Source organism: Lolium rigidum, chromosome 2 (genome assembly GCF_022539505.1).
Source record: "Lolium rigidum isolate FL_2022 chromosome 2, APGP_CSIRO_Lrig_0.1, whole genome shotgun sequence".
In the NCBI taxonomy this organism is placed as follows: Eukaryota; Viridiplantae; Streptophyta; class Magnoliopsida; order Poales; family Poaceae; genus Lolium; species Lolium rigidum.
Genome location: NC_061509.1, coordinates 14715227 through 14742278, shown reverse-complemented (window position 1 = coordinate 14742278; position 27052 = coordinate 14715227). Strand labels below are relative to the sequence as shown.

At 48.3% G+C, this 27052-nt stretch overlaps 3 protein-coding genes across 3 annotated transcripts; 2 read left to right on the top strand and 1 right to left on the bottom strand.

Moving 5' to 3' along the window:
- Positions 1-10078: 10078 nt before the first annotated feature.
- On the top strand, positions 10079-13501 carry LOC124691323 (2-hydroxyacyl-CoA lyase-like). The gene is made up of 2 exons (XM_047224596.1): positions 10079-11528; positions 13133-13501. The coding sequence occupies exons 1-2, from the start codon at positions 10122-10124 to the stop codon at positions 13445-13447; spliced, it is 1722 nt and encodes a 573-aa protein (XP_047080552.1). The 5' UTR covers positions 10079-10121; the 3' UTR covers positions 13448-13501.
- Positions 13502-14196: 695 nt separating this feature from the next.
- Positions 14197-18038, top strand: LOC124685995 (DNA ligase 1-like). The gene is made up of 6 exons (XM_047220011.1): positions 14197-14431; positions 15149-15205; positions 16059-16306; positions 16449-16577; positions 16692-16754; positions 17605-18038. Exons 1-6 carry the CDS (start codon positions 14197-14199, stop codon positions 17776-17778), a joined length of 906 nt encoding a protein of 301 aa, XP_047075967.1. The 3' UTR covers positions 17779-18038.
- A 7910-nt stretch (positions 18039-25948) lies between these two features.
- Positions 25949-26833, bottom strand: LOC124685994. The gene is made up of 2 exons (XM_047220010.1): positions 26160-26833; positions 25949-26082 (listed from the first exon to the last, which is right to left on the bottom strand). The coding sequence occupies exons 1-2, from the start codon at positions 26818-26820 to the stop codon at positions 26033-26035; spliced, it is 711 nt and encodes a 236-aa protein (XP_047075966.1). The 5' UTR covers positions 26821-26833; the 3' UTR covers positions 25949-26032.
- Between the last annotated feature and the right edge of the window lie 219 nt (positions 26834-27052).

Below are 27052 nucleotides of genomic sequence, written 5' to 3'. Positions count from 1 at the left end.
GCCGAGCAGCTCCCCGAAGCCGTCTCGTAGAGTCACGCCGGAGAGCCGGAGCCACGTCAGGCGGCAGGCGACGGCGCCCATGTCTAGGTGGCGAGGCGGCCAGTGGACGACGCCGCTGTGGTCGGCGTAGCTGGAGCGTATGCCGACGCTGGTCGGGCAGCGGTTGAGGCCGCGGCGGATCCACCTCTCGGAGGAGGCCGTGCTCCTGCCGTCGACCAAGTAGAGGCGGAACGCGCACAGAGGCAGCGCGACGCCGGCGAAGGACGCGAGCATGCCGTCGGCGAAGTCCTCGAAGCGGGCGCGCTGCCGGGAGCCGGGCTTGTCGCTGCCCGGGAACTGCCGCTGGTCGATGTGGAGGCAGGGCGCGGAGCTCCACACGTGCCTCCACCGCCGCGACAGCGCGCTCGTCTGCGCGGCCTGCCAGGACCCGAGGCGCCCGATGATTTCGTGCAGGAGGTGGTCCGGCAGGTCGCTCAGCCGGTCCTCCGGCGCCGTCGCGTCCACGCGGGCGCGCTTGTAAGAGGGAAACGCCGTCTGTGACGATCGCTCCAAGCTGCCCATCGCCGGCACCGTTGCGAGACGATCGACTGATCGAGGTGTGGCTGTTTCTATAGTGTTCGCTCGTACGGGTCCTATATATTGCGTCGTGGGGCTCGAGCTTGATCACGAGCAGTTTAATTTCTCGCTGTCTATTTGTGCACGAACTTTGTTCCGAGTTCCGACTCGATAGATGATTCGGTCTCCGAATCCGATCGCTGGGTGTGCTGAGCAGCTAATTTTTATAAAATAATACATTTATAAAATTAAATTTCAGAAAAATACATGATTTTCTTGAGAAGTTTGAGAGACAAATACTTATCACCAATTGCAAAATGATCCCGTGGAGCATTTGTGGATGCTCAAAGTTGCCGTCTAGTTTGTTTATTTGTTTGCTATTGTGATTCAAATTTATTAAATTATTTTTATACTTTGTTAAACTTGAATTATTTGTTTATTATGTTAAACTTGTCAAAATATTTTTATGATTTGTTGAACTTATAATAAATTATATTTATTGTTTAAATTTTAAAAATTTATCAAAAATAGTGTCGGAAGGGCTTATGGGGTGAACGGCTAGGCGCCGGCACTTTCTTGTAATTGTATCCATGTCGACGTTTCCAGACAAGCCAAAAAAAAATGAGTTTGCCAGACGATTGTATTGAGGCGCGACTGAAGATGCTCTAAGGTACGAGGTGTTCGGTGCATATTTTGTGGACCAAACCTTTAAAAAAGGTTGTTTTCCAATTTTGCCCGCATTTGCGGGTATCTTGCTCTAAGGCCCGGAAAGCAGAGTCCAGGAAAGCCTAGCGCGCCTTGTCGGGAAGAGATAAATCGGTTGCACACGGCAGCCTGGGACGGATCAGAAATAGGTTGGAGTCAGCGGGCGGCGGCCATAACCCTCTTCATACCGGAGTTGGAATAATCCGGTGGATCGTCGATGATCCCCGGCCGGCGGTTCGTGCACCTGGTGCTGAGCAACATGTCCAGCACCGGCCGTATCGAATACTCGCTGCGGCACATCGACGCGACGCGTTTCTTCTACCCTACTACGCCGCAGCAGCCATCTGCGCTCGCCCACCGTCCACCGTCGGAGCCGTCTCGCCTGCCTCCGCCGGTCATGGGCTTCACCCCTCCCCACTCTTCCTCCCCGGCCGAGAGAGGCATGGAGTTCATGCTCCTCGGCACTGACAAGATCGTCGCCTCAGACCAGACCGGCCGCGCCGTGCTCTACGACCCCGCGCGCCACACCGTCCGCACCATGCCGTCACTCACGAGCCCCAAGTACAGCCCCGTCGCCCTCACCGTCAACGGCAACGACCTGTACGTCATGAACGCGATCCCCAACCTGCCCTCGACCATGCACTTCGACGGCCACGACCACGGCTTCGACCAGCTGGCCTTCCGGTCGGATTCGTCGTCTCCCATGAACCAAGAGGGTGACTGGTGCTGCTCGGACCTCTCGCCGATTCCCTGCGAGAGCGATGACGATGAGCCCGATCCTCAACACGGGGTCATCCGGGCAGCCACCACGGTCGACGGAGGCTCCAGCATCTTGGTGTCCAAGCATGGCATGGGCACCTACGCCTTCGACACGGCGCGCGACAGCTGGAGCAAGGTCGGCAGATGGATGCTGCCGTTCGCTGGGCAAGGAGAGTTCGTCCCCAAGCACGGCCTCTGGTTCGGCCTGACGGCCCGCACCAGCGACGTCCGCGACAGTGACACGGACCTTCTCTGCGCCGTGGACCTCGGATCGACGACGACGAAGCAGCGGCAGCGGCCGCCCACGGTGCGCGGGCTCTCGGGGCACGCCGTTGTTCCGCCCGTGGAGTGGGGCTGGATGCCGGAGACGTCGCGCCTCGTGCACCTGGGAGACGCCAGGTTCTGCGTTGCCAGGTTCTTCAACTGCGAGGCGTCCGCTCACCGGTACGCGCTGTTTGCCGGCGTGGAGGTGGAGAGGTACGGCGGGGATGGCGATGCCGGAGGGCTCCGCATGGTGATACACAGGTCCGAGGTGTACGTGCTTCCCCGTCAACACATGTATTGGGTGCTATGATCCTTCTCCTGGGATGTGTGACTACTAAGATCCGTTAGTATCATCTCCATGCAAAGGGAGTCATTGAGGGTGTGTTTGGTAGCTCGTGTCAACCCAGAAAATCTCATCCCAACCGAGATTTTCAGAGAAACATGTGTTTGTTAGACTGTGTTAACTCATCTCAGCTATGCCCACCTCGTACAAAAAATGCCCCTCAGCCAGGCCAGGTTGCGAAGCTCAGATCGAGCTTCACAAGCCAGCCAAGCTGAGTCCATCCCGCAAACTTTCTCGGGAGACCCGCGAGCGACCCCCCAAACGCGAGCCCGCCTCCTCACTTTCCTCTAGAACGAAAATCACACACAGCTGAAATGCACGCCCCCGCGCCCCTCCTCTGGCCACCGCCGCCGCCCCGGGCCACCGCCGGCCGCCGAGCTCGCACCCGCGCTCTCCTCCCGTGCCTCCTGCAGTTCCTCCCGAGCTCGCGCACGCGCTCTCCTCCCGTGCCTCCTGCAGTTCCTCCCGAGCTCGCGCACGCGCTCTCCTCCCGTGCCTCCTACAGTTCCTACCGAGCCCAAGCTCGCGCCGGCGCCCCTCCTCTGGCCGCCGGCTTCCGTTTCCCCTGGCCGCCGCCGTCGCCCCACAGCCTGCCACCGCCGATGAGAAGACACACATGACGTTCCTCCTCCAGCTCCGGCCTTCCTCCCGCCCTTCTCCTCTCCCGCTAGCTGAGGCAAAGTAGTGGTCGCCGGGAAGATGCAAGAGCTCACGCCGGCGCCCTCCGCCTCCTACCGCGTCGCCTAGCAAGCTCAGCCGCCGCCCCACGGCCCGCCACCGCCGGCCAGAGAGCTCCCAACACGGTGTGGTGCAGAGAGGACCCGATTGCTTTTTTATTGTTTTAGTTAGGGGCCTTTCTGCAAAAGTGTGGATCTCTGTGTTATTTCTAGTTTTTGGGCCAATCTCACACCATACGGGCTAACAAACAAAGTATCAGTCCAGCTTTTCTCACCACACCCGGGCTAACAAACACATCACAAAATCTGAGGCTAGCTTGTATGAGTTGAGATATCTCAAGTGGGAAAGTGAATTCAAAGTGACCCAGTCTACCAAACACACCCTGAGTTGATCAATGGGGAAATCAAAGATCGACCAGACATGTGAAGGATCACAAGACTCGTGGTTCATTATTGGACTGCTATCACAATTCTCATTTAATTTACAGAATGCCTTTTCATCTTGGGTAAGTCATTTACGAAATTTGTAAAAATCTTTGTTTGCGTTTAGAACTATCTCGGCCACTGTTTAAAATAGCGGGCTATAAATGTGGCTAATTGCTATAGCCCGGCTAAACGTGCCAAAATCTTTAAATAACCGGCTATAGCTAGGCTATAGCCGAGCTATAGTTGTTTTGAAAAACCGCGGCTATAGCCTATAGCCGGCTATTTAAAACAGAGCTATCCTGCTCAAACCATCTTCAGTAAAAAAGTTAATTATAGTTATCCTTGAGGAAGCACTCACCCTTCACGAGGTTTGAACCTCCGAATTAAATTATAGTTATCCTTGAGGAAGCACTCACGCTTCACGAGGTTTGAACCTCCGAATAAAAAGCATGTGCAATAAGATTTAAACTCAAGTCCTATGTTCATAAGAGATCATGCATCTTGTCACGTGTGACTAGGCTGTGTTCTCGATTAACGGCAAGATTGGTCCTTTACTTCAAAAACCCTAGAGGGTTGTGTCAAGGGGACTCCCTCTCAGTCTTGCAGCTCAACTTTGTGATCCATATACTACCCGCATTTTGTCGGCAACAAACCAAGAAGGCAACATCCAAGGGGTTGTCCTGCAATGAATCACGACATCACTAGTCTCATCATGGAAGAACAATATAGCACCCATGGCCGTGTTGCCATCTTTTTGAATTGTCGGCTTGTTCATTCATGTTACGTTACCTTGTCTTGCCGATAAGTGATCAGGATCTTCCTGTTAAAATCAAGATATTTTTATGGTAACTTGCTTTGGGTCACTTGTGCTCTAACAGAAAGGTATGCAATAGGCAAGTGTCATCCAACACCCATTGCGCCTTATGTGGCACGGTAGAGGATGCGTCCTAACACTTTTCTTTCTCTTGCTCGCTACTATGATCATGTGGAGTGTCTTGAGGGAGTTGCTAGAATGTAACCCCTTCTAATATTTCTTAATTATGGCAATCTTTGAAGGTTTTGTGGATTATCAAATCGTCTTTTATTAGTGACAGAGGTTGTATAAGAAATCTAAAAATTCAATGAACTTTGGCTGAAAAAGCGAACTTTTTTTTTCTGAGAGTCAATAGCTATTTTTTTTTTTTTGAAAACGGGAAAGGCCCGGCCTTTGCATCAATCGACACATGCAACGTTTTAAAATAATTATTCAATAATCATTACTAAGAAATGTAAAGCCACAACAAAACAAAACTAGGATCATGTTTAACCAAGCACTGCCTCACAACTAAAGCTTTTTTTTTTGCATAGAAATGGGCAGTAGCATTGGCCGATCCGTGCAGAAAAAGAGAGGCAATAACCCGAATTTTTGACAGAAGAGACCACTTGCTCCACTGACTTGACAAAAAAAACCACATCCCAAAACAATTGGCAAAAAAGACCACCTCTGCCATGGCGGCAGGCCGGCCAGCCGACGCGTGGCACCTGCCGCCGGCGAGCGTGGCGGCAGGACCTGCCGCCGGCGAGGGTGGCGGCACGTTTGCCGACTTGAACTGCCGTCAGCTGGTGCCGTTGGGTCATGGGTCATGCCGCCCTCATCTGTGGCGGCAGGCTGATGCGCCCGCTGTAGCATGCCGCCGACCCGGCTCTGGAGCTCGATGCGGCCGGCATCATCTGGGGCGCGGGTGTCGCGTTGTCCTCCTCGCTGGTCGAGATGGAGTACGCCGCATCTGCAAGGTGTTCTTGGCGCCGGAGACCCGTACAGTGAGTGCGGAGTACGGTGGCAGGTGCAGGGCTGGCGCGGAGCGGTGGCCGTCGGACGAGCGCAGGGACGCGTGTGGCGAGTGCGGGTGGGTGCCGCTGCACAAGCAGCTCATGTGCCGGGAGCGCGCCGCGGCGTCGTTCTCCGCACGCGAGGCACGCTCAAGCCTCTAGTTTTGGCAATTTTACCCGGAGAGGCTCGATGTATTACTACTACTACAACCACCGAATCGATGGCTGCTTAACAAGATGTTAAATACTAGTACTAGCAATTGCATGTGCCTGGGTGTCCAGTACTGATCATCAGAGTCCTGCTGTTACCAGCACTACTAGTACTAGATTATCTACAGAAAATGTGTCTGCCTGGGTGTCCTCTACTACTGATCATCAAAGTGCGCTGTTGGGATTACTGGCACTTGGGACGGATTTGATAAGCGGAGAATCAAGCTGTAAACAGATCGTATGCGAAACGGATAGGAAAGAGAAACAGGGTGGAGAGAAAAGCCTGAGCTAGCTATGGAACTATGGGCAAAATCTCAGAAAGGAGCGGCAAGATCTTGAGTGCACCGGCGAGGGCACCCCGTTCGTGCAGGCCGACACCGCCTGCGACCTGGCCGATGTCGGCGACCGCTCCACCCTGGACCCGGGTCAGCTCGCGTACTCCGCCCACGGCGCCAAGAACATCCTGGAGATGCGGCGTACTCCGTCTCGGCCGGCGATGAGAACAGCGCGATGCACGCGCCCAAGATGATGCCGGCCGCGTCGAGCTCGGGCCGGCGGCGTGCTACAGCCTGCCGCCACGGACAAGGGCGGCATGGCCCACCACCCGACGGCATCAGCTGACGGCCGTCCAGATCGGCAAACGTGCCGCCATCCTCGTCAGCGGCAGGTCCTGCCGCCACGCTCGCCGGCGGCAAGTGCCACGCGTCGGCTGGCCGGCCTGCCGCCATGGCAGAGGTGGTCTCTTTTGCCAATTGTTTTGGAAGGTGGTCTTTTTTGGCAATTCAGTGAAGCAAGTGGTCTTTTCTGTCAAAAATTTGCAATAACCCTGCTAGAGATGCTCTAAGCTCTCTGACTCGGTGGCAACCTTCGATCTGTCTTAACGTTGCCTGGGCCTCACTTTCCATGATGATCTGGTGGCTCCCCAGCTCCAGTGTATGCATTCGCCTCCATGCGTCCACCACACCACATCAAAGTGACACTCTACCGCTGAATTATATCTCTTCCACACCCCATCAAAAAAGAGAATTATTGAATTTTAAGGAAAAAGGGGCGAGAAACTCAAGGCCACTCTTCCTCCGGGCTTTGTCTGCACTATTATAGATAGTTAAATAATGGAAAAAATTGAATTCAATTATCAATCGGTCCTATCGAAAGTTCGTAGATTCATGGAGATATAGAACAACATATCCCAATTTCTGAAAGGTAACTATCCCAATTTCCATCATTTGAGTCTAGATAGATTTAGAGATTTCGTTCGAATTTTCTGAAAGGTAACTATCCGATTTCACATGTGAAATCTCTATTCCTTGAAAAATACTTATTTCTATAAGAAAGAAAAATAATTATTTGGGATATGATACTACACCTCTGCTTAATCCTTTAGTGGATCGGCTAAGAGAGTTGGCTGCTGCATGGTACGGTACCATCTTGATCTGGCATGCGAGAGATTTCCTTTACAGCCCCTTGTCAACATTCACACAGCCAGTCATGGCTGAAATTTTTGCTGGAAAGCAGCATATCAACAATTCAACATCGATCCCCATCCGGGGGTTCGGTATCGTTCTGAAGAAGCCAACTCAAGTCAGGCAGCTTCACTCTCTTGACAGTGAGTCGCCACTCACCAGAACTCCACCAGGATTGCAGAAAGAAGCTGCCTCCGTCTATCTTTCCCCAGATCCACCTGCACCGCCTAGCCGCCGGCTCGCCGCCGCCGCCGCGTCCCCTCTATAACCTTCCGATCTCAGTCGCTCACTTACCCCTATCTCAGACCGACAATGGCGACCGAGACCGCCCTGACAGCGAAGGTGGACGGCAGCGCCGTGGCGGGGCTCGCGCTGGCGGCCGCCGGCGCGCGGCACATGTTCGGGGTGGTGGGGATCCCGGTCACCTCGCTGGCCTCCCGCGCGGCCGCCGCCGGCGTGCGCTTCATCGCCTTCCGCAACGAGCAGTCCGCGGGGTACGCCGCCGCCGCCTACGGCTTCCTGACGGGCACCCCGGGCCTGCTCCTCACCGTGTCCGGGCCCGGCTGCGTGCACGGCCTCGCGGGGCTCTCCCACGCCACCGCCAACGCCTGGCCGCTCCTCATGGTCTCGGGCTCCTGCGCCCAGCCCGACGTCGGCCGGGGCGACTTCCAGGAGCTCGACCAGATCGCCGCCACCAGGCCCTTCGCCAAGCTCGCCGTCAAGGCCACCGCCGTCGCCGACATCCCCCGCCTCGTCTTCCAGGCCCTCGCGGCCACCGTCGCCGGCCGCCCCGGCGGGTGCTACCTCGACATCCCATCTGACGTCCTCCACCAAACCCTCACCCAATCCGAGGCCGACGCTCTCATCGCCGCAGCCGCTGCCGCTTCCAGCTCCTCCCCACCCAACCACAAATCCCTAGACGAGGCCATCGTGAAGGCGGCGGAGCTGCTCCACCGGGCGTATTTCAAGACGAACTTTGACCATAAAAATTAAGCAACAAAATCTTAATTATATAATATGTAATTAGTATTATTGGATTTGTATTAAAAAGAATTTTTTAATGATACTAATTTCATATAAACAATATTTACCTATTTGAAGTAATTCTTGATCAAAAGTGTCATCAATCACCCTTTGCGCCTTATGTGGCACGGTAGAGGATGCGTCCTAACATTTTTTTTTTTCTCTTGCTCGCTAGCTACGATCATGTGGAGTGTCTTGGGAGTTGCAGGAATGTAATCCCTTCTAATTTCTCTCAATTTATGGCAATCTTTAAGGGTTTTGTGGATCGTGTTTAACCAGGCACCCATTGACTGAAAAACCAAACTTTTCAGAATTTACTCAATATTCTACTCCCATTGTTTAACTTAGATTATCAAATCGTCTTCTATTAGCGAACAGAGGTTGCATAAGAAATCGAAAAATTGAATGAACTTTGGCTGAAGAAACGATTTTTTTTTCTAAGAACCAATAGCTATTCAAATTTTTCGAAAACGGCAAAGACCCGGCCTTTGCATCAATTGATGCGTGGGGCCTTAAAATCAGTAGTTGTTCAATATCATTACTAAGAAACAGCAGTGTTACACTCAAGCCGAAGCTCAATTTTTGGTGCCACCGCCTCCGAGTTTAAGAGGACCTTTTAGAAGATTTAGGCACCACCAAAAGCCAAGTTATTTGCTTGGCCTGCTTTTCAAAATATCCTTTGGATGGCGGATCACTTGCAAAAAAGAGGTTGGCCTAATTGTGGCACTTGCTTTTATATAAGAAGTGCGGAATCCATTGACCACCTCCTTGTTCATTGTCGCTTCACCCAAAGGCTTTGGGACCTCCTCAAGGAGTGGCTCGGTTTATATTTCCTTAACCTCCACACATGGCATACGATGTCTCTCCATAATTGGTGCAGCCTCATGACCGGCGCCTCCACGCCAAGCCAGAGATCGAGCACTTGCATCCGTTGTTCTCCTCACCTCTTGGGAAGTATGGAACGAGCGAAATGCTAGAATTTTTAGGCACAAAAATGCACCGCGGGGGCAAAGTGTGTGACTTTTTTGATGCCGCGATAGTAGGTGTATTGTAAAGTCTTATTTTGCTACTTTGTAAAACTTCTCTTTAATTAATTAATAGAATGAGTAAAACTTTTGCCTCCGTTTTAAAAAAAGAGTCAAGCCGAAGCCACAACAAAAAGAAACTTGGATCATGTCTAACCAAGCACATTTTGCCTCACAGCTGAAGCTTTTGTTATGCACAGAAATGGGCAGCAGCATTGGCCGATCCGTGCAGAAAAGAGAGGCAATAAACCTGCTAAGCTCCCTGATTTCTTCTTTCAGAATGGTGGCAACTGCGGATCTGGCTTCATCTCCCTTGGCCCAGAGATTAACATAAACCAGGGCCTGAGCATTATCAGTTTCCATGATGATCTGGTGGCTCCCCAGCTCCAGTGCCCATGCAAACTCCATCTCTCAAAGCATTTTTGCCTCCATCACAAGAGAATTGGCTGCTGCCTTGGTACCATCTTGATCTAGCATGCAAGAGATTTCCGTTACAGTCCCTCGTCACATTCATACAGATACAGCCAGTCATGCCCTGTAGAAAATTTTGTTGGAAAGCAGCATCAACAATTCAACATCGATTTTGAATTTTCGACAGCATCCCCATCCGGGGGTTCGGTATTTTCTGAAGAAGCCAACTCAAGTCAGGCAGCTTCACTCGTGACAGTGAGTCACCACTCACCAGCACTCCAGCAGGACAGCAGGATTGCAGGAAGAAAGAAGCTGCCTTTTTCTTTCCTCAGATACGCCGCAGAACAGGTATCATCTGCATCTGCACCTGCCTCGGTGCTCGCCGCCGGCCGCGTCCCCTCTATAAACTTCCGATCTCAGTCGCTCACCTACTCCCATCTCAGACCGATAAATGGCGACCGAGACCGCCCTGACCGCGAAGGTGGACGGCAGCGCCGTGGCGGGGCTCGCGCTGGCCGCGGCCGGCGCGCGGCACATGTTCGGGGTGGTCGGGATCCCGGTCACCTCGCTGGCCTCCCGCGCGGCCGCCGCCGGGGTGCGCTTCATCGCCTTCCGCAACGAGCAGTCCGCGGGGTACGCCGCCGCCGCCTACGGCTTCCTGACCGGCACCCCCGGCCTGCTCCTCACCGTGTCCGGGCCCGGCTGCGTGCACGGCCTCGCGGGGCTCTCCCACGCCACCGCCAACGCCTGGCCGCTCCTCATGGTCTCGGGCTCCTGCTCCCAGCCCGACGTCGGCCGGGGCGACTTCCAGGAGCTCGACCAGATCGCCGCCACCAAGCCCTTCGCCAAGCTCGCCGTCAAGGCCACCGCCATCGCCGACATCCCCCGCCTCGTCTTCCAGGCCCTCGCGGCCACCGTCGCCGGCCGCCCCGGCGGGTGCTACCTCGACATCCCATCCGACGTCCTCCACCAAACCCTCACCCAATCCGAGGCCGACGCTCTCATCGCCGCAGCCGCTGCCGCCGCTTCCGGCTCCTCCCCACCGAAACACAAATCCCTAGACGAGGCCATCGTGAAGGCGGCGGAGCTGCTCCACCGCGCCGAACGGCCTCTAGTCGTATTCGGCAAGGGCGCCGCCTACGCCCGCGCCGAGGAGGCGATCCAGAAGCTGGTGGACACCACCGGCATCCCCTTCCTCCCGACGCCGATGGGGAAGGGGGTCGTGCCAGACGCGCACCCGCTGTCCGCCACCGCGGCACGGTCGCTCGCCATCGGCCAGTGCGATGTTGCGCTAGTCATCGGTGCGAGGCTCAACTGGTTGCTTCACTTCGGCGAGCCGCCCAAGTGGTCCAAGGATGTCAAGTTCATACTCGTGGATGTTGACGAGGACGAGATCGAGCTCCGGAAGCCGCACCTCGGGCTCGTTGGGGATGCCAAGAGAGTCGTCGAGTTGATCAACAGGGAGATCAAAGACCAGCCGTTCTGCTTGGCGCGCTCACACCCGTGGGTTGCTGCAATCACCAAGAAGGCAAAGGACAATGTGGTTAAGATGGAGGCGCAGCTCGCGAAAGATGTCGTGCCGTTCAATTTCATGACGCCGCTCCGGATTATCCGGGATGCGATTCTTGCCGAGGGAAGCCCTGCTCCCGTCGTAGTTTCAGAAGGGGCAAACACCATGGATGTTGGCAGGGCCGTGCTTGTGCAGAATGAGCCGAGGACAAGACTGGATGCAGGGACATGGGGGACGATGGGGGTCGGTTTGGGGTATTGTATTGCAGCTGCAGTGGCTGAGCCGAAACGACTCGTGGTTGCTGTGGAGGGCGATTCTGGATTTGGATTCAGTGCAATGGAGGTTGAGGTATGAGTAGCAGCATTATATCGCGCGTTCACAAACCAGATAGCAACAATTGACATGTTATTTGATTTAATTTGCATAGAATTATTATTAGTACTCTTTCTTGTTTCCTACTGTTACTTACTTCTGCTATTATCGTGCTTTTGTGAGCTGAAACTATCACTATCTGGGTTAGTAAAGAAAGGGTAGTTGATTGGGTACTCCACGTTATTGCCAATAATCTCCATACATGCTAGGCAACATCATCATACATTATGAACTGTAGTAACTCTCCCAACTCTTAGTATGGTACTATCACATCATGCCAGCAAAATGGTCTAATTGATATATGCAAAGGACCATACATCATTCATAGATGTGTCAAAAATTCTTTCTATTAACTTTTACAGATCAGGATTGAACTGTTGCCTATCGATCCATTACAAAAGGTTGTCCCCAGTTTTGGGCTATCCTTATACTGATTGATCCTGATAAAGCTAGACCAGATAGTCTACATGCTACAATGTACAATTATACACTTTCACATTCTACATTTTGCAGCTCAATACAATTAAGCCATGTCCATTCATGTTTAATCTTGATTGTACCTCTAATGTCCTAGTGCCCTAGGCACATGAACATACAGCTTCATACATAACTGCAAAGTCACTATCCCATTAGTCCTAAGTTACCAATTTAAGTGAGCATAAATTTTTAGTATTTTACGTCAGGCTTATCTATCTATATTGCCAATCCATCACATAATTTTGCTTTTATGGCAACCAGGCTTATCTGTCAAACACCATTTTATTGCTTTGATTTATACAATTGAAACTCATGTGTATGGTTCATATTCAAGCCCCGAGGCTGTGAGACAGCTCATTATAATTTTGTTTTGTGTTCTCCTGGATGTGCAAGTCTTGTAGGAGTAGTTGCTAAACAATAAATGAAAAGAAGAGTTGAATGCCTCATGTTTGTAATTTCACCCATTTGAATTAATTATTGGTGAAACATTTCTGAAGTGTAGACGATCGGTTGTTATGATTAATATTTTCTAAAAGGGGCCTACCTAAGCGCGAAGATGCCACACACTTCAGTTGCAAAAGAAAAGAGTATTAAAAGCTATTTGATACATTTTGACAGATCGATGGATGCCAACATTGCACATGTGTGAGTCAAACACTTAAGCCTGCAAAGCAACATATTTTGTGGATTTGGTTCCATGTCCCTACTGATTATTCTGCCAGTCATAATGAACTAGTATGGACCCTGGGGGAGGGTTAGCATGATGATAACTATCATTTCACGGTGCATATGCAACCAGTTGTAGAACATAGCTTTTCTTGTGTAACATGCGATCCTTGCTGAGAGAAGCCTGCTCCATTAGTAGTCTTAGAAGGGGCTGCTATGGATGTCGGCAGGGGGTGTAGAATGAGCCAAGGATAAGACTGGATGCTGGGATAAGGCAAAAATCAGGCTGGTCTGATATTTTTTCTGTTCCTACACAATAATTAGTCCCTCTTTGGAGTATATTTTCTAGAATGGCCATAGAACATAAGTTTTTTTCCTTTTGACTCAGGTTGTACCAGCTAAATTATGATATCTTTATACTACTGTTCATTTTGCAGACATTAGTAAGGTACCAGCTGCCTGTTGTCGTAATCGTTTTCAACAACAACGGTGTCTACGGCGGCGACCGAAGAAGCCCCGAGGAGTTAATCGGGCCCCACAAAGACGACCCTGCCCCAACTTCTTTCGTTCCGGCTGCGGGTTACCATAAAATGATGGAAGCCTTCGGCGGAAAAGGTTACCTCGCCGAGACACCGGACGAGCTGAAATCGGCCCTCTCGGAATCGTTTCGTGCCAGGAAGCCAGCGGTGATTAATGTGATCATCGATCCTTATGCCGGCGCAGAGAGTGGCAGAATGCAGCATAAGAACTGAATGTGTTACTGTACCATATACGGAGGTGCTGAGTGAATAAAAGCTTCTTTATTATTCTGATGGTCTGTTGAAATTAATTGAAATGGACACTGAACTTTTCTCCTTGTACATGCTGAGATGAGGGAGCCCTTCTCTACCTTCCTCTACAGCAAGCGATCCTTGTGGCTTGTCCATTCTGTAATGTTGGGAGTATTGTTTTTGTGTGCATGTGACCATGATTGCTGCCGTATAGTTAACATCTGTTTGAATTCATTCACTTGGCATGGGTGTGTTAGTGAATTATAAACTACGTAGTATATGGTAAAAGTCCTACATATGGTACTCAATATTTTTGCCGTGGTACTTGAGTAATCGGGCGTGGATCAACTGCGGAAACAAAATGTTGTGAGACATCATATGGTTATTCGAGTCATGTTTTGACTTCTGATGTAATTTTTTTTTCATGAGTTTGTGTAATTAAATGAGGGCTAAGCTGAGAAGAATACATTAAAATTAATTTTTTTGCATGAGTTTGTGTAATTAAAATTAAAACTAAAATTACACCCAAACCAACGGACGTTCGCTCGGCTGCAGTGGGTCCGGACGAATCAATCTCCGACCAGGCCTGACGCATGACCTAGATCCAACGGCCCGCGCTTCTCCCCTCTTTCTAACCAAACCCCCGAGTCCATCCTCCCTCAAACCCAAAACCTCGCCTCTCCCAGAACGAACCACCACGCGCGGCGGCGGCGGCGGCGGCGGCGGGCGATATGATCAAGAGGCGGTTCTTCCGGCAGGACCACGGCGACAACAGCGCCACCTCGTCCTCCTCCTCCTCGGGCTCCGACTCCGACCCGGACCTCGCGGAAGAAGAGGAGGTCGCCGATGAGGAACAACAGCAAGATGTAGAAGAAGCGGCCGAGGAGGAGGAGGAGGAGGAGTCAGGGGAAGAAGAAGAGGAGGATGAAGAGGAGCTGGAGCAGAAACAGATCGAAGAGGAAGAGGGTGAGTTCTTCTTGCCCTTGATGTGCTGACGGGTTGTGCACTGCAATACCTGCCTGCCCCTTTAATTGGTCCACTGTACATATTTGGGTAATATTGTTTGAATTCACATAGACGCATCTAAAGGATGATTCATGTCATTCCAATCACTAAAAAAACATTCCAGTGTGAAGGATGTTTCACTCATATAATCAGTACCCCCTCCGTTCCATATTAGTTGTCGCTGATTTGGATGTATCTAGACACATTTTGTGTATACATACATCTGAATCTGCGACACAATACAGAACCTAGGGATTACTAATTTACGACACAAAACCTGCCTGAATTAAGGGCGCACATTCATACTCTCATATAATTGGTCTAATGTGTATATTTGGATAATATTGTTTCACATAGACGGACAGGAAGGATGATTCATGCCATTCCAGCATTACAGTGTGAAGGATGTTTCACATACGCATATGTTTAGTACTACCTCCAGATGTAGTACTACTTCACCATCAATTGTTAATCTGTTCTGTCTGTCTTATAATATTATCCTTACGCTTATCTACTTTCGGGTTCAGCTGTTTCTTAGGTCCACTGATAATCTATTTGATTGTGTTTTGTTGAATTTATGGTTTCGCTACGGGCTTCAATTGTTTAAAATTGAGACCCACCACTGTATGTAAAGATTATGGATAATGTTTCACTTATTCGGCTGCTCCTCTCTATCAGCTTCGGGATACCAAAGCGAGGACAGCTCTGGGCACGATGTTGACGGACCTTCTGTAGGTAGGTACTATTTGTTCTTCCTCTTATGTGGACTTTTCATATTGTTGCAACCTGGTCCCTTCTTTAATTTGGATTATGAGATATCGTTTCTAGATGTGGGAGGTTCAGAGAATATAAGATGCGGTTTAGGCTGAGATGCCCTTTTCTTATAGAAATGCAGATATATTATATTACTATGTATGATGGCATGTCAGTACAAAGCATTGTGAACTAAGTAGGGAGTCCCTAACATCATCTATTTCTTTTCGTCGTGTGGACATCTTTTTGGTAATTTGTATCAAAGCTTATATCTCCGGCATATTTGGTTCTATTGAGGCATTTTGGATCTTAGAATAACTCTAACCTCTTACTTCCACCTGACAGTATGTCCATTTACCACTATATTTACTTGTCTTCCTATGCTTCAGTCACCTTGTTTGTCCACTATGAAAATTAGGGACAGCTAAGTATTAACCAGATGTGGTAGCCTGCTTCCTCAGGGATTTCGGTTTCGTAGTGAATGACCTTATGGTGTGGTCCTGTACAAATATAAGGCTATGGAACTCTATTTTATGTTGAAATTTCTATAGGGTTTGTGAGATTTATTTCTTGGCAATAACTAAGGCTAGCAACATGTTCAAATTTTTAGTAATTTTATAATTCCTGCTTGGTTGACCAATTAAGTAATAGCAACAATTTGCATCCAGTTCCTCTTCAGCAGCCCATTAACCACTTTGGTGTGAAGCATATCTTTATCTTGTCATCCCGTGGAACGCTTCAATATGAGCATCATTCTGCATGTTGAATAGTTGTTAAATAGTGGCAAGGTCCAAGAATCTATTACAACTTTTACTGAGGAAACACTCACTTTCAGATGATGATGATGATGACGAGAACAGCAGCCCGATGTATGAACAAGACCATGCGATAAATTTGCCTGTTAAGAAAGCTTTTTCACGTGTTAATGCTGATTCTTCCAAAGTTGCTGCCGATAAGGATGACCCTCTTGAGGCCGATTTCAATAACTATGTTCTGAAGTGCAAATCTGTGTATAAGTGCAAGCTCTGTCCTAGAATCATGTGCCTAAGTGAGGACATGGTCAGGGTACATCTTGAATCAAAGGTGTGTAATTCAGAAGAAAGCTAATCTTTCCGTTCTGTTTATAATGTTAAAGGCAGAAGGTTTCATATAGAGAAACAATCATAGGCAAAATTTAAGTTGTCTATTGTAAATGGTAGTCTTTATTTCTGTTTGTCTATTGTAGAGACATGCTCGATCGAAGAAACTACTGGGAAATGGAAGGCTTAAGATGATGCTCAACAGTGATGGTGAGCTGGAGGAAGAGGCAGAAACACATGCTGAACGACATGCTCGGACTATAGCTCTTGCTCAGGTTTGTGCCCTATTTTTAACAAGTCTCCTGTTTTGGCTGACCTTTTTTTAGTTCAAAAAATGAATTGGTTTCTGTACGGCTTTTAATTACTCTTATGCCTGTTAAATGATTCAGCAAGTACAAAAGCCAAAGAAGGATTCAGGCAGGCAGCGACAACTCCGGAGGAGGCAGAAGAAGGTATGGCATTACATCCTTTCAATTTGTATTAGCATACTGCTGCACATATCGATTTGTATGGTATCTCATCCTTTCAATTTGTATTAGCATGCTGCTGCATATATCGATTATTATGGTATCACATCCTTTCAATTTGTATTAGCATGCTTCTGCACATATCGAAGGCTTTTAGGCGGCATACTGAAAGACCTAATGAGCTCAAAGGTTGTGCAATATCATACTGTTAGCATCTTTATACCAAATGCTCTCCAGCAGCATGCCTGCCACCATGGAGGTCACTCATTCTAGGACGATGAACATTCCTAAACAATAACCCAGCTTGTATTTGTGTTGTGTTGCGCCGCTGTCCCTAAATCTGCTTGATGCATGCACATATCGAAGGCTTTTAGGCGTCATGCTGAAATGCCTAGTGAGCTCAAAGGTTGTGCAATATCATAGTGTTATCGTCTCTATACCAAATGCTCTCCAGCAGCATGCCTGCCACCATGGAGGTCATTCATTCTAGGACGATGAACATTCGTAAACAATAACCCAGTTTGTATTTGTGTTGTGTTGCGTCACTGTCCCTAAATCTGGTTGATGCATGCACATATCGAAGGCTTTTAGGCATCATACTGAAATGCCTAGTGAGCTCAAAGGTTGTGCAATATCAAAGTGTTATCGTCTCTATACCAAATGCTCTCCAGCAGCATGCCTGCCACCACGGAGGTCATTCATTCTAGGACGATGCACATTTTTCGTAAATAATAACCCAGTTTTGTCATCTTGCATCACAGTCCCTAATAAAGCTGCTTGATGCTTCGGCACACAGATTCTGATATTCTTTGCACTGGTTGTTGGTTTCTTGCAGAGGTCTCGGAATCAGCTTGAGAAGAAGCAACAGCCTGAGAGCTCTGGTAAGGAAGGTGCTGCGAAGCCAGAAAAGTCTGATAAGAAAGATGTGAAACTGGAAAAATCTGACAAGAAAGGTGCAAGACGGGAAAAGGATAAGTCTGATAAGAAGAGGCGCAAGACTGAAAAATGAAGTTGTTTGTTTTCCTGAACTGTTGTATGTTTTGCACTCTCAAGTTATAGTAGTGACACCACCAATGTTTTCCAAGTTTTAACTTGTGGTTTTAGCACTTCATTTCGATATTAGGGGGTGGCAGTTTGTTGAATCTGTGAGATAGAATTAAAAGGAAAAGAAGTTGTCTCATTTCTTTTTTTTCTTGGTTCTTATTTATCATGAAAGTGCTGACCTAAAAAGGACCTTGTATTGAATTTTAAAGAAGACTTTTAAGGTCCTGGTAAAGGATGAAAAGCTTGATGGTAGTTATGGCGTTGTTAATGGCAAACTCGCTCAGACTTGTCAATGATGTTCACTTGGCTAGTCGGAAGCCACAGGAGGGCGAGTGTTCCCTTTATCAATCTTTGGTATCCTACTCCTAAGCTTCATTAGACTGAGGCATCTAATACGCTAGGCAGTTAATTTGACCAAAGCTTCCTTGTTGCCAAGTTTGTGGTACTCCATAGCATAGGTCCCTGCCTTACGCGCAACAGTTCTGCTGTAGCTAACATTCTTCAGTTCAAAACCGAACCTACCTGTCGTTGCTGGGATGTTTCAGCTGTTGCGTGTCAAGCAAATTGACGACATCTAGACGACCAGACCAGACAAATACCGGTAGATCAAAACGGCAAAACCTCTGATTTATTCCCAACAAAACCTAGGAAGCCATTGCTTGGAAGATATCGAGATAAAACAAACGAACCACAGAGCAAGAACAATCAACTGGCATAGACAAGACAGGAGCAAATACACCATTGCCTTATACAATAGATGCACAGTACGACCAAAAGTACTAACAATCATCTAAAAAGAAGGTACTATCTAATCAAATGCCTGTCAACTTTGCATAAAATAGACAGCAGATAGAAATCCACCGATCAGAGGATTAAATCCTACAAAGTCACGTGGAGGTCAACTTCTCCAAATAAGACAGTTCTAACTTCACGAAAGACAGAACCTGAATTCGTTTCCGCATCTCAGACGCCAGAACACCACTCTAGATACCTGCGGGACAATGAGCACCACCTGTAAAACAATTCTGCACTACTCATTGATGCAAAAGCTGCGAGTTACATTTAACGGTGTTTATTTCTAAAAAAGTGGCATAAAGTTCATTGCATAGCTTAAACTAAAATCTCAAGGCGAATCATATCAGCGCTACTAGACAAAACGAACACTAGAATGGGATAAAAGTGATATGAGTATAATTAGCCTATACAGGCACACCTTCATCTTCAGTTGCTGACATGTTATCAACTTTTTTGGTCATATCAGATCCCAGTAGAAGCTAAAAGATCAGAGATTTACATGCCTCCATGAGCGGCAAATACTGTCTATATTGTTTGTGATCATGTGCACATGAAAAGCTCAAGGACCAGATAGTAGAAACATATGGTGGATACCTCAGGTATACTTCTCACAAATCCAATCACTAACAAGTTGAAAGAATCATAATCCAGCAATCATGGTATTTCCTTCTGTCCAAAATTGACCCAATTTCCCCCTCTATACAGTATCAAAAACACAGCTTGCAACTACTTTACATGCAATGGCAAACATACAAATGTGAGAGTGGCAATGGATTTTTTTATGATGAATCTAGTCATGTCACTTTGATCATGTGGTCAACAAAACTTATGAGGCATCCATTGTGAACAACATCGAAGAAACTGGACCTCGCATAGACCGCACCACGCTACAAGTTACCAAAATCTAGCTTGGTGGCTTGAACTAGAAAAGATTATGAGGAACTAACAACCAATTACAGAACTCATAGCATTACCTGCTAAAGCAATGCATCTGAATAGCACATCCAACCGGACATTCATCTTATTTATTGTGCAAGGGCTCAGCTCCAGCATGTTCAGCACCAACGCCCATTTCTACAATAATAAGGCAAACAATCAATGATACAGAAACGAAAAGATATCACCTACAATGTAAAGGCAGGCTATTACCTGGAGTATAGACACTTGAAAATGGTTGAAAGGCACTGGGTATCTTTTTGAACTCTACAGGAAGTTTCTTGCACTGCATTGACTCCGTGTGGACAGTGAATATTCCGATACCGTCAACTGTCCCCAGGATCAGCATATTGTTCTCGTCCATGAAGTCTATGTCCAATCTGTCCCCTGACCTCAGAGGAACAAGTTCGTTCAGATGAATGGTTTTCGTCAGTCGCCATGTCGATACACCATCAGGATCAGTCTCCCTCTCCCATAGTTGTGCCGTGTGACCCAAAACAGAGACCAAGCCAAGTCCACCACCCTCTGCCGACATAATCCATCCCTCCTTTTGTAATGGAATCACAGCTAGGTTCTGCCTATCCAAATCAAACTCAAGGATGGCATTACTCGAATTCCCATGAAGCGACCAGTAAAGGGAACGCCCAACCAAGGCGCCCGAGGTGGCCATATCATGTGTGCGTAGAACTTGAGGCGGCGTGGATGTCTGGATGAGATGACCCCATGCGCCGGTATCCGAGGAGTAGACACAAGCAACCGCTCGCGCATGACGTCCCTTGAAGCAGCGCACAAACACCACCTGGAACTGGAAACGGTCACCGTCTCCGGCAGAGCGAAGCACCATCCCGCTGTAGAATTTGTCCATGTTGCGGAAAACTGGCGGAAGGAGCAGGCTGCGCCGGTCGCCGGTGACGGGGTCCCACACCAGGACCTGGCCCGGATGCACGTTGACAAGCAAGGCGAGGCCGTCGCGGCAGCAGACGATCCGGCAGTTCTCCGTGCGGCCGGTGATCTGCAGGCGGAATCGCTCGAGCGGGATGCGGTCGGGGGGATCAAGGGTAGGGTGGAAGGATATACCACTGTCTTCCTCGGTGAAGAAACCGAGGACGGGGGCAGTGCCGCGGGAGCGGTGGTGGGCGCGGAAGCGGCGGAGGAAGCGGGGGTCGCGAACGAGAAGGCGCCAGCGCTTGCAGGTGAGGGAGCAGCGCGGGAGAGAGGATGGCTGCGGGGGGAGCCGGAGGAGGATCTCCGCGAGGAGGTCGTCATCCTCCAGCGCCGGCGCCGGCGACGAGTTGGGATGGCGGCGGCGGCAGGATGTCATTTCGCTCTAGCTCAGTGGGGAGAACTGGACTGCGAAATGACCCTCTGATTGTTGCTCTAAAAGCCCTATAGGGCATAGGCCCACTAGTCAGTAGTCACCAGTGTGAATAACGGATAGTTCGTATTAAAACATAATCTTTCCTTGTTTAAATTTCAATATATTTATACACAATTTAATGTATAGATACATTGAAATTTAGATAAAATCAATATATCTTTTGTGAGATGGACGGAGGTGTCTTCCTATCTTTTTTCTGTTATCTTAGTACAGACCGGCGGACACTGTAAGAAATATATTAATATATTAATCGAAGTATAAGATAGAAGTGTACTACAACTATATCAAAACTGAAGTACAAAATTACAAAAGTACATTAACCTAGTTATTTTACGTATGCCCCACTCGGCCCCGCGTGGCGACGGGGGGAACCCCTAAAAATCCTCCGCCGCCAACCCCCCTCCCCACCCATCCTTCCTCCCCCCACAGCCGCCAGAGGGCACGACCAGATTCAGCTTGGTCGTTGCCGGAAACGGTGGGGCCTGCTCATCCCCTTGTGTGGAGGATCGGCGCGGGAAAGCTCCTCCACGGTTTTGGGTGTGGTGCGCTCGCCGGGCACCACGCCGTGGTGGCTACCCGACGTGCGTCAGCGCAACGGATGGCGACCTAGGCGCCGGCCGGGGCGGCGTCCTGGTGGTGGCGGTGGTGGCCTCCAACGGTGGGTGATACGTCTCAAACGTATCTATAATTTTTGATGCTCCATGCTTGTTTTACACCAATTCATATGTGTTTTGTTTACACTCCGTTGCACTTTTACATGATTTCCGACACTAACCTATTAACAAGTTCCCTATTTTCTGTTGTTTTTGTATTTCAAAAAGTTGTACATGAAATATTCTCGGAATTGGACGAAACAAAAGTCGAAGTTTATATTTTACCGAAACGAAGACGAAGTCCGGAGGGGGGACGTAGTGGTGCCATAGGGCGGCCACACCTGCCCTTGGCGCGGCCTAGGGCTGGCCCGCGCCAAGGCATGGTGTGGGCCCCCTGGGCACCCCACCGACCTGAATCCTCCGCCTATATATACATCTTCTCGGGGAAACCCTGGATACCCGAGCCAAAATCTACGAAAAGTTCCATCGCGGCCGCCATCGCCGAACCCATCTCGGGGGTTCTGAAACTCTTCCCGGCACCCTACCGGAGGGGGAAATCATAGCCGGAGGCATCTACATCGCCATGCTCGCCTCCGGAGTGATGCGTGAGTAGTTCATCCCTGGACTATGGGTCCATAGCAGTAGCTAGATGGTTGTCTTCTCCACTTTGTGCTTCATGTATCGATCTTATGAGCTGCCCTACATGATCAAGATCATCTTTATGTAATCCTCTATGTTTGGTTTGCTGGGATCCGATGAATATTGAATACTATGTTGAGATTGATTATATATTCATGCCGTATGTTATTTGTGATCTTGCATGCTCTCTGTTGCTAGTAGAAACTCTGGCCAAGTGGATACTTGTGAATCCAAGAGGGGTTATTTATGCTCGATAGTAGGTTCATGCCTCTAGTTTCCTGGTAGAGTGACTTTATAACTTCTAAGATTGTAGATGTGTTGTTGCTACTAGGGATAACCCAACAATGTTTTATCCAAGGGTAATCATATTGTTTACTTTACACACATTGCTTAACGCGATAGTCTGTTGCTTGCAACTTTATACTGGAAGGGGTTCGGACGATAACCTCAAGGTGGATTATTAGTAATAGACACAGTTGGATTACGGTCTATGTATTATGTTGTAATGCCCAATACCAAATTATCATAGTAATCATCTTGTCATGTATGGTTGATATTCTGTCAATTGACCAACTGTAATTTGTTCACTCAACATGCTATTTCTTTATGGAGAGACACATCTAGTAAACTATGGACCCCGGTCCTATTTCCTTTACATGTTCTGTTTACTTTATGCAAACATCTTCTTCCATTCGATACGTCTAATCCTTTGTGCTCAGCAAACCGGTGAGATTGACAACCTTACTGTAAGTTGGGGTAAGTACTTTGGTTGTGTTGTGTGCAGGTTCCACGTTTTTGCTGACGCCGGTAGTGCGCCCTGCCACTAGTCAACCAACAACACTTTCAGAACTCACGCCTTTCTCCTATACTGGTCGATTAAACCTTGGTTTTATACTGAGGGAAGACTTGCTGCTGTGCTCATCACACCTTCCTCTTGGGGTTCCCCAACAACGTGTCTGCATACGTCGAGTACATGCCATCAGTGGGTCATGTCAAAAGTGAGGTGTGGGGTGGGATATACCGGATGTGTGTAAGCCCTAGGTCGATCTTCTCCTTACCCTCTCCATGATCCTGGTTGTCATCGGTGGAGGGTCGGTCGGCTGAACGACGTTTTGCCGAGTTGCCCCAGCCGGCCTGGGATGGTCAGCGGCGTTGGGCCCGACCTGAATAATGGTGCTGGTCCTAGGGTTTCTCTTATGCGAAGATGAAGACCTACCTAAGGCCTGTCCATCGTTCCAGAAAGTTCCGCCGACGAATGTAACAGTGCATCTTATGCATGTAGTTTGCTGGATTGGGTGGTATTCGATCGGTCGTGCGCACCCATACTTTTATTCCGACCGTTTGGTTCCGGAGGGAGCAGCACGAAGCTCTGTTCTATGTTGCCCTCAGATGGCATTCTGGTCCATGGTAAAATCAGAGGCGGGGAATATCATGGATAGCGGATTGGAGGACTAGCAATGGAGGTTTGAATCTTTGTATTATTGAGGGACTTGCTTGGTGTTCTGGGTTATGCAAGTGGGGACGACAACACATGTGAAGTTCAGAGTCTTACCTTCCAGGATGAAAATCCAAGCTTTGGTCTTAACTGGTTGTACCTGGCAATGTCTTTGTTGAAGGCATTGTTTTGAGAGCAGAACTATCTTCAGGGTGAAAATCTAAAATCTTTTGATCGGGCAACGATGGTGCTTGTGCACTGTGCCCTTCTTAGAGGTGTCGTTTTTTAGAGAGCCTGAAGTTCAGGTGTTGTCCTGGTGGTAGATGTATTGTTGCTGCTAGGGCTGGAATACCGGGACTTTTTGTTTCTTAGTTTTATTTTCATTCTTTTGGTTGCGTGCATCCGTACTACTATTAGAGTCTTGCGTTGTTGCAGAAGCTGAATGTAATTTGTATCTCTCGATATTAATATATTCTCTTTATCAAAAAAACATTAATCTAAATACAAAGTACATATTCAAAAAAGTAGATACTCCAAGTACAAGTATACTAAAACCAAGGTATCAAGTATAAAATACAAAATATATTAATATGGAAATATAAAGTACAAAATACACTAAGTAAAATACACTAAAAACTGAAGTAAAAAAAAACATAGAAACCAAAATACAAAAGTACACTTAAATCTGAAGTACACTTGGCCAGCAGAGAGCGCGCGAGAAAAAGGAGAATACGAGCAGTGCCTGGTATCCTCAAAGTGAACATATATTCCTAGCCTTGCTGGCATAGGAGTGTTGTTTTGTTCCTGGTGTTGCTTCCATGAAGCGTAAAAAAAAGTGCCTGAACTGCTAAAAGGGGCGGCAAATGGTGCTCCGAGCTGGCCGATCTGCAAATCCTACAAAGAGAGAGAAGTTCCTGGATTGTGCTTCTGATGTTGTTGGTTGCAGATTTGGGCCAAGCTGCCCTGTGACTGAGCATCAAGCTTAGCTCCTTGCAATATGGTCTGAGTGGCTGCAAAGATCTGCGATGGTTTTTTAACTTTTCTGCCGAACCAGGTGTCGTTTCTGGCTTTCTAGAGGCACCACATGAAGCCTCTAAAGGACATTTTCAAGAGAATCAAAAGGATGACCAGTGGAGAGAACCGCATTAATCATATCTGGAATGGAGTGGTGAGTAGCAAATTGACCATCCAGACCAACACCGGCAGATCGAAACCTCTGATTTCTTCCCAAAGTAAGCTAGGAAACGACATCATCTAGCTCTTGTCCACAAATGAGCATGCTCAGAGGATATCGAGATGTAAAGAAAATGAACCATAAAGCAAGAATAATGCACCAGCAGCGCCAAGCCCAAGCCTAAATACACCTTTGACCCAAAAGGTGCTAACAATCATCTAAAAAAGGCTACTATCTATCAAAGAAGTCTCTGCATCATCATGCCATGCCAGTTGAATAACTTGCGGATAGACAGTACAAAGAAGTCCGTGGATATGAGTGATCAAAATCCTACGATGCTGCTTCAGAGTCGACCACTAAATGCTACTCCTACAATGTTGTGCGTAGGTCAACCACGCCAAATTAGACTGCTAAATCCTACAAATCTACTTCAGAAAAGACATCCTGAACCAATAGGAGCAAGCCATTTCTGCATCTCAGTCGCCGGAACACCACTCCAGATGCCTGCGGAACAATGAACATCACCTGTCAAAAAAAATTCTAAACTACTCGCTGATGCAAAAGCTGTGAGCTACATTCAGTGTGTTCGTATCATATCGTTCGAACAGTATAAACATCAAGTTCATTGTGTAGCTTATACTAAAATCCCAAGGTTGAATCGTATCATGGCCACATGAAAAGCTCATGGACCAGATAGCAGAAACATATGGTGCCTATCTCATAGGCATATTTTTCAGAATTCCAATAACTAACAAGTTACTAATAAGTCGAAAGAATCATAGTAGAAGCCTCAGGAAAGCAACCATGGTATTTCCTTCTGTCCAAAATTGAATCAGTTTCTCCACCCTGTACAGTATTACAAACACAACGTGTCCACTACATTACATGTAATGGCAAACATAAAATGTGAAAATGGCAATGGCATATTTTATGTTGAATCTAGTCATGCCACTTTGATCATGTGGTCAACAACTAAGGAGCCGACAACTTTGATCATGTGGTCAACAACTAAGGAGCCTACAACTTTGATCATGTGGTCAATGTCATCATGGCACATAAAAATATTATATGAGCCAACAACTTCCATGAACAACATCGAAGAAACTGGACGTCACATAAACCATACCATAATACAAGTTAGCAAAATCTAGCTTAGGTGGCTTGAACTAGAAAAGATTATGAGGAGCTAAGGAGCAATTACAGAAACTTACAATATTACCTGATAACCCAATGCATCGGAATAGCATATCTAACCGGACATTCATCTTATCAATTGTGCAAGAGTTCAGCTCCAGCATGTTCAGCACCAACGCCGATTTCTACAAGCATAAGTCAAACGATCAATGATAGACCAATCGAAAGATACTACCAGCAATGTAAAAGGTATTGCTATTACCTGCAGTATAGACGCTGGCAAATGGTTTAAACACGCGGGGTAATATTTTGAACTCTACAGGAAGTTGCTTGCACTGCATTGACTCCGTGTGGACCGTGAAGATACCAATACCGTCAAGTGTCCCCATGATCAGCGTATTACTTTCGTCCATGAAGTCTATGACCAGTCTATCCCATGAAATCGTGGGAAGAAGGTTGTTCAGATGAATGGTTTTTGTCAGGCACCATGTCGCTACACTATCAGAATCAGTCTCCCTCTTCCATAGTTGTGCTCTCTGAGTCTGACCCGAAACAGAGAGCAAGCCAAGTCCACCACCCTCTGCCGACATAATCCATCCCTCCATATGTAATGGAATCACAGCTAGGTTCTGCCTATCCAAATCAAACTCAAGGACTGTGTTGCTCGAAGTCCGATAAAGCGACCAGTAAAGGGAACGCCCAACCAAAGCACCCGAGGTGGCAACAGAAAGTGTGCGTAGAAGCGGCGTCGATATCTGAATGAGATCACCCCATGCGCGGGTATCCGAGGAGTAAACACAAGCAATCGCTCGCGCATGAGGTCCCTTGATGCATCGCACGAGCACCACCTGGAACTGGAAAGGGTCGACATCTCCGACAGCAGCAGCAGAGCGAAGCACCATCCCGCTGTAGAACTTGTTCATGTTGCGGAAAACCTGGGGAAGGAGCAGGCTGCGCCGGTCGCCAGTAACGGGGTCCCAGACCAGTACCTTGCCCGGATGCACGTTGACAAGCAGCGCGAGGCCGTCGCGGCAGCAGACGATCCGACAGTTGAGCAGGCTGCCGGTGATCTGCAAGCGGAAGGGCTCGGGCGGGACGCGGTTGGGGGGATCCAGGGTAGGGTGGAAGGATATACCTATGCCTTCATCGGTGAAG

Bases quoted from the DNA above. Each gene is read 5' to 3' on its own strand.
- LOC124691323 (XM_047224596.1), top strand. From the start codon at position 10,122: ATGGCGACCGAGACCGCCCTGACCGCGAAGGTGGACGGCAGCGCCGTG. The intron at 11,529-13,132 runs GTATGAGTAGCA...TTCATTTTGCAG, and splicing joins TCAGTGCAATGGAGGTTGAG to ACATTAGTAAGGTACCAGCT.
- LOC124685995 (XM_047220011.1), top strand. From the start codon at position 14,197: ATGATCAAGAGGCGGTTCTTCCGGCAGGACCACGGCGACAACAGCGCC. The intron at 14,432-15,148 runs GTGAGTTCTTCT...CCTCTCTATCAG, and splicing joins ACAGATCGAAGAGGAAGAGG to CTTCGGGATACCAAAGCGAG. The intron at 16,307-16,448 runs GTGTGTAATTCA...TGTCTATTGTAG, and splicing joins GGGTACATCTTGAATCAAAG to AGACATGCTCGATCGAAGAA.
- LOC124685994 (XM_047220010.1), bottom strand. From the start codon at position 26,820: ATGAACAAGTTCTACAGCGGGATGGTGCTTCGCTCTGCTGCTGCTGTC. The intron at 26,083-26,159 runs GTAATAGCAATA...TTATGCTTGTAG, and splicing joins TGCCAGCGTCTATACTGCAG to AAATCGGCGTTGGTGCTGAA.